At 35.8% G+C, this 12,447-nt stretch overlaps 1 protein-coding gene across 1 annotated transcript; it reads left to right on the forward strand.

The window, feature by feature from the left end:
- The first annotated feature begins 8,323 nt into the window (after positions 1–8,323).
- On the forward strand, positions 8,324–9,451 carry LOC131037670 (uncharacterized). The gene has a single exon (XM_057969852.2). It carries the CDS (start codon positions 8,324–8,326, stop codon positions 9,449–9,451), a length of 1,128 nt encoding a protein of 375 aa, XP_057825835.2.
- The last annotated feature ends 2,996 nt before the right edge of the window (positions 9,452–12,447 follow it).

Here is a 12,447-nt window from a genome sequence, read left to right on the forward strand (position 1 = left end):
AAAACATATGACCCCTAATGACACCATATGGTGTTGTTAGGGGTCATATGGTGTCCATAGGCATCATATGGTGCCCTACGACACCATATGACCCCTTATGGATAAAAGTATTTATGTGACAAGAAATCCTTGATGAGCAAATTCAAGTTGATGGACCAAATCTGGTGATCTCCTTGTATGATGAAGTGATGGAAGAAGCTGTTTGAGGTTAGGGAGCTTGTAGAAGTATATCATAGGATCCCTTTCCTAAACCCAATGTTTGATCCTCTGACGTCGATCATAAAAAGTATGGAAACCATGATTGAGAAGCACAATGCCGCCCTTTTGTGGGGAGACTCTATGAGGGAAAAATATGTAGACAGCTTGTTGTATAAGGATATCAAGGATCTCGAGACAATATGACCCACATTAAAGGGTTCTTGAAGGTCTTGGATTTGGAATTTGTCTTTCATCCATGAGAGGGTCTTCATTTCTAAAGTAATTAGGTGTTACATATGGTTCACTTGGTTGAGAAATTCCACCTTCAATGTCAAATTTTTCCACATTTCCACCTCCTATGTCAGAATTTTCCACATGTTGAGCATTTTCATTATCACTTTCAAAATTTACATTTTCATTTTCCATAACTTGTGGCATATTTTCAAATTCAATTTCCTCTTCACTTGAAGTAACATTAGCAATATTTAACATACCTTGTCTTCTCCTCCTATGACATTCTCTATCTCTTTCTCTATACACTTCAATTTGGTCATTTGAAAGTTTTCTTTTGCTTTTAGACTTCCGATGACTACTACTCCCCATTTCCCTCCACATAGATGCTCCTACATGATTGACAACGTAAGATTTGACTTTAAGAACTTCCCAAAACCACAAATTTGTCTCAACCTGTCTAACAACCCGTGATCATTGACAGAAAATAGAATATGCAGACTGTGGGCCGATGGAATCCACAAAATGGCCCACAAGATTCTTTTTTATGTATAAACTTGTGGTCCCCAAAACATTTCCCATTGCCACCATTTTTTTACTAAACTTCCACATTAATGGCAATGGTAGAAATCGGATATCCGATTAAATCTGATATCAGATTTTATTAGTCATATTTTATAGAGAGAGAGAGAGAGGAGGAGAGGGAGAGGGAGATTAAGGGGGAGAGAGAGAGAGAGAGGATAGAGAGGGAGAGAGAGAAAGAGGGGGAGAGAGATTAGGTGAGAGAGAGAGAGAGGCATCATATGGTGTTCTAGGAAAACATATGACCCCTTATGACACCATATGGTGTTGTTAGGGGTCATATGGTGTCCATAGGCATCATATGGTGTCCTACGACACCATATGACCCCTTAAGATACCAAATTGTGCCATTATGTGTCATATGGTGTTCTAAGGGGTCATATTGTGTCCTACAACCCCTTAGGACACCATATGACACATAACGACACCATATGGTGTCATAAGGGGTTGTATGGTGTATTACGACCCCTTAAGACACCATATGACCCATAACGATACAATTTGGTGTCTTAAGGGGTCATATGGTGTCCTAGGATACCATATGACCCTTATGGACACCATAAGACCCCTAACAACACCATATGGTGTCATAAGGGGTGGTATGTTGTCCTTAGGAGTCATATGGTGTCCCATGAACCCTTATGACCCCTTAGGACACCATACGACCCGTTAGGACACAATATGACCCATAACGACACAATTCGGTGTCTTAAAGGGTCATATGGTGTCCCAAGACACCATATGACCCCTATGGACATCATTGACCCCTAACGAATCCATATGGTGTCATAAGGGGTTGTATGTTGTCCTTAGGGGTCATATGGTGTCCTAAGGGGTCATATTCTATCCTAAGGGGTCATATTATGTCCTAAGGGTTCATATGGTGTCCTAATGGGTCATATTGCATCCTATAACCCCTTAGGACACCATATGACCCATAACGACACAATTTGGTGTCTTAAGGGGTCATATGGTGTCCTAGGACACCATATGACCCCTATGGACACCATATCACCCCTAACGACACCATATTGTGTCACAAGAGATTGTATGTTGTCCTTAGGGGTCATATGGTGTCCCATGAATCCTTATGACCCCTTAGGACACCATGCGACCTGTTGGGATACTATATGACCTATAACGACATAATTTGGTGTCTTAAGGGGTCATATGGTGTCCCAGGACACCATATGACCCCTATGGACACCACATAGCCTCTAACGACACAATATGGTGTCATAAGGGGTCGTATGTTGTCCTTAGGGGTCATATGGTATCCTAAGGGGTCATATGGTTTCCTAAGGGGTCATATGGTGTCCTAAGGGGTCATATTGTGTCTTACGAACCCTTAGGATACTGACACCATATGGTGTCATAAGGGGTCCTATAGTGTCCTACAAACCCTTCGGACACCATATAACCCATAACGACATAATTTGGTGTCTTACTAATTCATATGGTATCCTAGGACACCATATAATGCCTATGGACACCATATGACCCCTAACGACACCATATGGTGTCATAAGGGGTCATATGTTGTCCTTAATGGTCATATAGTGTCCCATGTACCCTAAAGACCCATTAGGACACCATATGACCCGTTATGACACCTTATTGGGTTGCTTTGGGTCATATGGTGTCCTAAGGGGTCATATTATGTCCTTTGACCCCTCAGGACACCATATGACTGCTAACGACACCATATGGTGTCATAAGGGGTCCTATGGTGTCATCGGAGTCATATGGTGTCCTACGACCCCTTAGGAGACCATATGACCACTTAAGACATCATATTTGCTCGTTATGGGTCATATTGTTTCCTTGTGGGTCATATTGTGTCATATGACCCCTTAGGACACCATATGATCCCTAATGACACCATATTGGGTTGCTTTGGGTCATATGGTGTCCTAAGGGGTCATATTGTGTCCTACGACCCATTAGGACACCATATGACTGATAACGACATAATTTGGTGTCTTAAGGGGTCATATGGTGTCCTAGAACACCATATGACCCGTATGGACACCATATGACCCCTAACAACACCATATTATGTCATAAGAGGTCGTATGTTGTTCTTAGGGGTCATATGGTGTCCCATGAACCCCTATGATGCCTTAGTACACCATACGACTTGTTAGGACACCATATGACCTATAACAACACAATTTGGTGTCTTAAGGGGTCATATGATGTCCCAGAACACCATATGACCCCTATAGACACCACATGACCCCTAACAATACCATATGGTTTCATAAGGGGTCGTATGTCATCCTTAGGAGTCATATGGTGTCCTAAGGGGTCATATAGTTTCCTAAGGGGTCATAGTTTATCCTAAAGCCCCTTAGGACACCATATGACCCATAACGACACCATATGGTGTCATACGGGGTCCTATGGTGTCCTACGACCCCTTAGGACACCATATTGCCCATAACGACACAATTTGGTGTCTTACGGGGTCATATGGTATCCTAGGACACCATATAACACCTATGGACACCATATGACCCCTAACGACACCATATGGTGTTATAAGGGGTCATATGTGTTCTTAAGGGTCATATAGTGTCCCATGAACCCTTATGACCCCTTAGGACACCATATGACCCATTATGACACCATATTGCGTTGCTTTGGCTCCTATGGTATCCTAAGGGGTCATATGATGTCTTAAAGGGGTCATATGACACAATATGACCCACTAGGACACAATATGACCCATAACGAGCGAATATGGTGTCTTAAGGGATCATATGGTGTTTCCCATTAAATATGGGTCATATTGTGTCATTAAATTTAAAATGTAAAACAAATTGCATAAACCAGAAAGAAAGAGAAAAATAAACAAAAACTAACCTTGATCCATAGCCTGGAGGACAAATTTAGCGCCCCGTTCGTGGTTTAGGTTCGAAAATGGGAAAAAAACAAACTAAAAAATGCACTTTTTGGGTAAATGAGGACCCGGTTTTTTATTTAAACTTTTTTTATCAGGCATCCCATACACGGTTTTACTAGGACTATTAGCGCATACGCGCTCATTTTCCTATAAGCAGTGCGTACGTGCTAATTTTCCTAGTCATAGCACGTACACGCCCATTTTCCTAAACTGTGAGCGTACACGCTACCTTTTCTAGGCTCGAAAAGAACAAACCTAAGCGCATACGTGGGAATTTTAAATTTTAAAACCGTGTACCCGCTGCCTATTTTTCTAAGTTTTTTTTGGGTGGTGTCTGCTTTTCTGACCACCATCTTTGTGCACAAGCCCATTTTTGGGCTTTTGACAATTCCTCAATCCTATCCATGCTACCTTAGTACTTGAAATGGTATAGAACAAGCAAAAGAACATATTGAACTTTGGTGTTGTATAAAATTTCTGAAGGTAATCATGAATGTGACCACTAATGTATTTTTCCTAGTCAATATATTGCAACTCATTACAAATGACTAGTATAAGTTGGCACATCTATTTCTTAAAGATAGTAGAATTAACATTATTTATTACTCTATTAAGTATAGTAATCATGTATCTAAGATATCATATTCAAAATGAGATCATTGTAAGATCTTAGGGACCTATGAATTCATTATTTTCTCCTTTATTAAATAATATCTAGCAATTCTAGTTAAACACAAACCCTTCTTGCAAATAATTCCATCTAATCTCTATTTTGATATTCACAAAGGATTGCTTAAAAATATTTCCTATTGAATATGCATCAAACATCACTACTATGCTTACATTACAATCCCTTACTTCCCTACCATGTTCATGATAATTATCTATGCAATAAAAGACTAGATATAAGTATAAAAATGGTCATGAGAAACGTCTTGTGTGAGAAATGTTGCTAAAAAATATTATCTCTATCATGGGTGACCTAAAGTTTGCATTCATCATCTTCCATAAATCCTTCAACTCAATGTACCCTAACTCTATATTATTGATTATCATCATGTTGGCATGGTGTGATGGGTAAGTTATGGTGTTTTTACTCTTTCCATTAAGGTTTGAACCCTATTCGGTGCTACTGTTTAATTATTAAATGGGGATGAGATCCTTGGTTTCTGAATTCGGTAGTTCATAGCTTTATGTCAAAAATATTTACCACATTATGAGAAAAATCTCTATATCTTTGATTTCATGTATGATTTTTACAATCATGGACTCAACTTTATTCCCTTGATATTTTTACTTCATTTTAGCATAATTCAATATCTAATTTTTCTATCAAAAATAAATTATTGTTTATACCTATGGGGGTGACTACTTTAGGACAATTTTATATGCATGATCTACTCTTATTCTTAAAATTCCCCGAAACTGTATCAAGCATTTGGAGATGCTAATAATTTGAACAAAAAAATGTATAACTAGAGACAAAAATAAGTCATACTAACCTTAAACACCTATAGTATAAGAAGTTATGATAGAATTGTTAACGATGACTATAGACACCTAAAATTGTCCTATCTTAATTGAATAAATATATATCTTTTATTTAATTATTTTATCCTAAGCATTCTATTACTTAAATAAGTATTTATATATTTAATTAATTCAGTAAGCCATTTCTATCTTTCCCTTATTTAAATATATATTTTATTTATTTAGATTATCATTTCTCTAAATTAAATAAAAAAATTATTTATTTAACTGTTCCCACTTCTTCCATTAATTATATAAATTTTTATTTATTTAATTAATTCATTAGATTCTTCCCTCATGGCACTTATCATTCATATCTTAATTTTCCTATAACCACCTCTCTAATATTTTTTCCCTACCTACCCTCTAATCCTAGTTGACCATTTATTCTTTGACCGCTTAATCCTAGCCCTCCATTTCTAAGGTGTTCTTTATATAAGAGGGTTCCTTCATCCTTTCACAACCCTAACAAAGGCATCTAGGAGAAATCATATCAAGAAAGATCAATCGAGAACAAACCCTACCAAGCATGTGAATGGCATAATCTTTCTGTATTTTGTTGATTTCCATGTTTTGGGTTCTTTATTGGTGTCGGGTGGATGTTAATTGTAGAACTAGGGTTTTATGTGGTTGGACCTTTGTGAGTTTTAAAATAGATTTTATCATTCTATTTTCACCATATACAATGATTATAATGAGTAGTATGCATGTGCTTTGTTTCTTTATAGAAAATTATAACTTAATACAACAATATAAAATTATATGTGTGCTAGATAATACGAAACGTGATATTTATATTGGTTTAATAGATGAGTTCAATAAATACAAGAAATTGTAAATGATTAATGACAAATATTATCAACAAACATCTTCTTCAATAACTCTCCATTTTGTGAGCCTCTTGAAAATATGACTTCCTCTTCTCTCCTTTATTGCCAAGGGTTCGTCTCCCATGAGAAATCCCTTTCGACAAAGAAGGGACTTCTTGAACCACTTGAGTAATTGATTGAGCCTTAGTCACTTATTTTGCAATTTTTGTGATTGATAAATTTTAGATTTGTAAATTTAAATTTTTAGTAACTTAAAATTTCAAATGAACCTTTGAACTGACACTTACCTTTTGGTAAGTAACTAAGTATGAGAGCCAAGACTTGTATTTATGATGTTCAAATAAGAGCTCCTTTGGTGAAGAAAAGAGTTACTAAAGGGATAATATCACCAAAAGAAGGGAATTAAGGAAATAAATTTAAAAATGCTCAACTAATATAGTGGAAAATCAAACATTGTTAGGAAATGAGAGGTTATTGAAGCTAAGAGTTTGTCAAAAGAGGAATTTTCTAAGGAACCTTTTGTCAAAAGGAAAAAAAAAGACTCGAGACTTTGGAAAAGACTATTCAGTGAGTGAAAGAGGAAAGAGAGGGAGAAAAGAAAAGGTAACCCAACAAGGAATCAAGTAATGACAAAAAAGCTTCAAGTATATTGACCAAGAATTGGGCAACAAACTATATTAATTATAACATCATTTTTATTTTATTTACTTCTAACATATCTAAGGCCTTCATTCTTTCAAACTATTTTTAGTTTTAATGGGTTCTCTAATTCCTTGTCCATACTTACCCAAAGCCTTTTAATTATAGCCCATTCATTTCATAATCTTAAAAACATTTTTTTTGCAAAGTATACTTTGTTATTATCATTTCAACTAGCAAGATTTGTAGATTAAAAAACATTGTTATCTTGAGCATTACACTCTTTATCTCTAGCTATATCACATTTATCAAAAGATTTATTAGATGATTAATAGATTTGTATCACATAAGAGATCATGTGGTGTAGGCTTATACCATGGGAGCAAATTTTCCTTTAGTTATGCTTCAAGTAATTGATCTAACAAATTATTTTCTTCTTTTAGCTTTGATATTTCATCTCTTAGACAACTATTTTCCTTTGCAAAGATTTTATATTTCTCATCAATAGCATGCAACCAATTTGTAGACATTCCTTACCATCCATTTTGTGTCTCCTTCTTCATTCACCATGCTAATCCCTTCTCCTTCTTGCACTCTTTGCATAAACCTTAAAGCATCACTTCCTTTTTTCTAATAAAATTTCTATAGCCTTTATGCTTTGATGGATGTCCACCCTTGTCAACTTGATTTATAAGAAGATTGATGTCCATATCATGTAGCAAGGTGTCCATGCCTACACTATGTTCCCCTCGTCATCCCCTTCTTTTTCTCTAAATGACCTTACCTATTTTTATTTATTCTTCCCACACAATGCTCAATGAGAAAGCGACCTCCCATGAACAAATTTGACATTATCACAATAGATAAAAAGCTCTATAATACTACCTTACAATATAATTTATTCTCTTTTGTATTTTTTATATTTCATTAAATATATTTCATTTTCACCAAATGACCTAATTTTTTTTTATTTTTTCTTCCCGTACCATAGTCAATGTCAAAAGTGACCCACCGTGAGTGAATGTGACATTATCCGAATAGATTTCAATGTATAATTTTGATAACATATATGAAGAAATAAACTCTTTAATAAAACGTTTTCAATTATCTTTGGATAGATTTGTATATAAACAACAAAATGGGGTTCCGAAGACACACAAATCAATAAAAATGAATCGCAAGGGAGAGAGCTTTATCGAATTAAACAAAAATCTGTTAGAGGCTTAATGTCCAAAGCCGACCTCGACCTACTTGAAACTCCTTCGATTTCAACTCAGTGACACACTAGCTAATATAAATTCCCTACACTTTAACTCCAACACACATACCACAAAAAGAGGGATCCAAGAAACGGGAACTCGCGATTTACACAGAAGACCTTCGTCGGGATTCCTGCCTTTGTACAATGGAAGAAGCTCAGCTTCGATTCGGAGCTCTAAACTCTGCAGATGTCAAATTGTGGTTGACGGGCCCAAGTGACGAAAAATACGAAAGAAATCCAATTTATCTACATTCTGCGATTCTGAAAAGATCAGAGTTTCTTGAAGCCATGATGTCCGAGCGCTGGTCATCGGGTAAATCAACTGAACTAAGCGTAACTACTATTCATAGCTTTGATGAGTATTTAAAATGCCTCGAACTCATGTATTGCGACCATGTGTATTTCTCCAATGTTGAGGAATGCCTGGCTATTCTGACAATTGCTTCTGACTTGTTGGCTAATGACCTCATCAACAAATGCATGCAATATTTGCAAGGAGTTCATTGGAGTGCTGCGCAAGAAACCCAAATTGGAGATGTGATCTCTTGTCTGGGATTGAAACCTTTACCAGATCTAGCTGCAAGGCTCGAGAAAGAGGACGCGAACCATTTAATATATGTGGAAAGAATTATCAAACACATGGTCTCTCATCTTCAAGTTAGAAAGGACGTCAGAATGGAAAAAATTGCAGAGGAATATATAGGGGGCATGTTGGAGGGAAATACACCTCGGGATGTTGTGGAATTATGTAGGCGTGAGATTTTGCTAGGGTTCAAATCATCCATCCATTCTCAAGATTTGTCAGCTATAAGCTCGCTCTCCAAATTTATCGAAGGTTTTGACGGAGACATACTCAAAGCTGCATGCATCGCTTTAGTAGAAGATGTAGAATTTGCAGTGTATGTGAAGGGGCTACTAGTGTCTGAGAGATACCTATTGTCTGTCAGAAAATGTTTGAGAGTGTTGGACACTATAATCTGGTTTATGAACGCCATCGGAGACGGAAAGATTATAATTTCAAGAGCTTCTCGAAATTCTTTCCTCACAATTTGGTTACCAATTATGAGAGATTTGTGTCTCGAGAGAGTTGAGATGCGTGGTATGGTTGATAAGGCAGTGCTTAATGTTGTTAAAGGCTTACCTCTGGCGGACAAGATACGCATTTGCGTAGAATGGATAGAGCTTTACACCAAATATGACATAGACATCACCACGCCATTAACTTTGTTTAAAGATCTCCAAGATGCCCATTACAAATCGCCATCAACGTAGTAGTATACGTATCTTGTGGACGAGGTATGTATTAGCGTAGAATGGATAGAGCTTGACACAAAGTATGACAAATAGACGACAAAGCAATAGTACACCGTGTTCTATTAAATCTTGAATAATCTTTTTAGAATTTCTTTTCTTTTTCGTTCGTGGATATTTGGGCTTAATTTGGTGAAATTTATTATATTTCAAAAGTTGAAACTGGTGCGTTTAAAATCTGTTTCTTCAACCGTCAAAATTAAATAAGTGAGATTAAGATTATTTTCTGTTAATTTCATTAAATAAGTGAGATTAAGATTATTTTCTGTTAATTTTATCAGACTTTTACAATTCATAACTGTATCATTTAGCTATTTTGGATACAATTGTATGATTTTTTTTTAATCCAATGAATTGAAAAAATGTGAAATTAAGATTTTATCAGATTTCAACAATCCATAGCTGTCTGTTTAGCTGCTTCTAAATTTAATTGTGTAATTTTTTCAACATCATTTCTTGATTCAAAATATCCTTATATGAAAATTGTATGTAAGTGGTTGATCAATCAATTTATTTATTTTTAAAAATTGTTTCAGTGTGATTTCTATTATTTAAAAAAAAAAATTGCTACCTAGAGGTAGCTACTTTCCATTAATATCAATGAAAGTTTACAATTTCAAACTGACTCCCACTGACATTCCTCGACATCTCCAGCTATGATGAAAACTGCTTTCAGGTGCTCCTCCACAAAGCTCTACTCGCATCCACTCACCTTCTGTAGCCGAGTGTGTATCCTCGGAAATATCTCGATCTCATCCTCGATCTGGTCAATTGCATGATTCGACTTAGGATTTCTCTTTACAATATTATTCTTTCAGCTCTGTTTTTCTCTTCTTTATAATATTATCTGCAAGTTTTGCTTTTCTTATTTTCTAGCTAGATCTTATGTAGATCTGTACTCTGATAGCTAGAAAATAAGAACTAGCTAGAAAATAAGAAAAGCAAAACTTCCAGATAATATTGTAGAGAAGAGAAAAACAGAGCTGAAGGAATGAAAATCAAATCTCTATTGTATTAGAATTACAATAATTGCATGAATATAAATACAACAAGTATCCATAGAAATACCGGTGGATATTGCAGAGATATAAAGATAAACTGTTGTCTACTTTAGTTACAACATGCAATTATCATGCAGTCACAAGTTTTCAATAAGTCTCAAGCTTAACGTAAGGAGGAGCATGCATCGACAGTTATCCGTAAATCACGGAGAGAAGAACTGCAGATAAAGTTGCGCTAACACCCCCATTTAAGTCTAACTAAGAGACAAGCCTAATGAAAAGGAAATAAAAGAGGAAAGAGGGAAAACCCAGTGTGAACAAACCCCCCGTCAAAATAAATGTTAACTCTTCATGACACTTAATATGCTACAACATTCTTCAACCAAGAAGATTTTGTAGAAAGTGCTTATTTGTGCCTCTCCAAAGAAGAGAAAGAATGTCAATACAAAATGTAGTATAGCGAGTGCTGTAGTAGGTTCCTTTGCAACAAGTGACGTCTCTTCCTTTTGGAAGATAGAAACCTCAATCTATCAAACTCTTGAATTCCCAATCAAGTGAAATGTATGAAGGAATCAAGATGAATGATTCTGAAAAATATTCATGTTTCTCCAATCGGATGCTGAACTATGACTTTGCCATACAAGATTCCAAAATAGTGACCATTGAAATGTGAGATTTGTTCGGATGTGAATCAGAATGTGTCAAGATAGTAGCATGGAGAGGCTTGATGTGAGCTACCATCAGAGAGAAGATATGTATCCTCAATGTTGTCATCATGATCAGAGAGAGATTCAACAAACAAAAGATAAATGTCTGATAGGATGATATCTCGCTCATTAAGAGGACAATAATGAACCTTCTGAAGAGAATCTGAAGTAATGTTCAGAGAAGCCAAGATCTCTATCAAACTGGTAGTTGGAGGTGACTGAATAGCTGTCAATACTAGAGTTGTTGAAAGAGGAGAAGTAGGGGGAGATGTCTTTGTATAATAAAGGCAATCAAGACTCTTCTAATAAGTAATTTTCTCTTCAATGCCATCATCATACATAGGATCATTATCATTATCAAGGGAGGGAAGCATTTCTTCATCTCGAAATTAAGGTTTATTAGGAACTCCATACATTTCCCATAAAGGGTGCGATGACACTCAATGTTTGATAAAGTCCATGATGTATAGCCCCCAATAGTTAAACCAAGCAATCTGAAGACATGATCATTTATACTTTCTCATATAGATTTATGCCAACAAGTACTTGGTTTGGGAATAAGTGCATAAAAATGAGGCAAAAGATAATTCCAGCAACAAAGCTTTAGGATTCCATCACGTTGGGACTTGTAATTTCCTTCTTCCAAAAAAATGACAGATGGATGATATCTAATTCCCATTTTAGACTAGACTACCCCCTTTCGGAACTTTTTTTTAGTTCATTTTTAATACAAAAAAATTAATAGATACCCCCAAAGCAATGAGAATTCCATTCTAAAACAACTCAAAATTTTAATACCTACAAAAAATAAATGTTCAACTCTTTTCTTCTAGCTCCTAGGCTCTGATACCATGTTAAATTTTGCAAACCTGCAAACAAAGTGCAAATCTACACAAGATCTAGCTAGAAAATAAGAAAAGCACAATATGCAGATAATATTCCACAAAAGAGAAAAAAAGAGCTGAAAGAATAGAAATTAAATGTCTCTTGTATTGGAATTACAATTATTACATGAATATAAATACAACAAGTAACTATAGAAATAACAGTGAATATTGCAAAGATATAAAGATAAATTGTTGTCTGCTTTAATTAGCTTATGCATAGAGCGCATACAGCATACAATTATCATGTAGTCTCAGGCTTCACGAAAGGAGGAGCATCAATGGCAATTATCATGTAGTCACAAGTTTGCAATAAGTCTCAGGCTTAACGTAAGGAGGAGCATGCATTGGCAATTATCTATAAA

The sequence above is a fragment of the Cryptomeria japonica genome, chromosome 10, assembly GCF_030272615.1.
Source record: "Cryptomeria japonica chromosome 10, Sugi_1.0, whole genome shotgun sequence".
Lineage (NCBI taxonomy): Eukaryota > Viridiplantae > Streptophyta > Pinopsida > Cupressales > Cupressaceae > Cryptomeria > Cryptomeria japonica.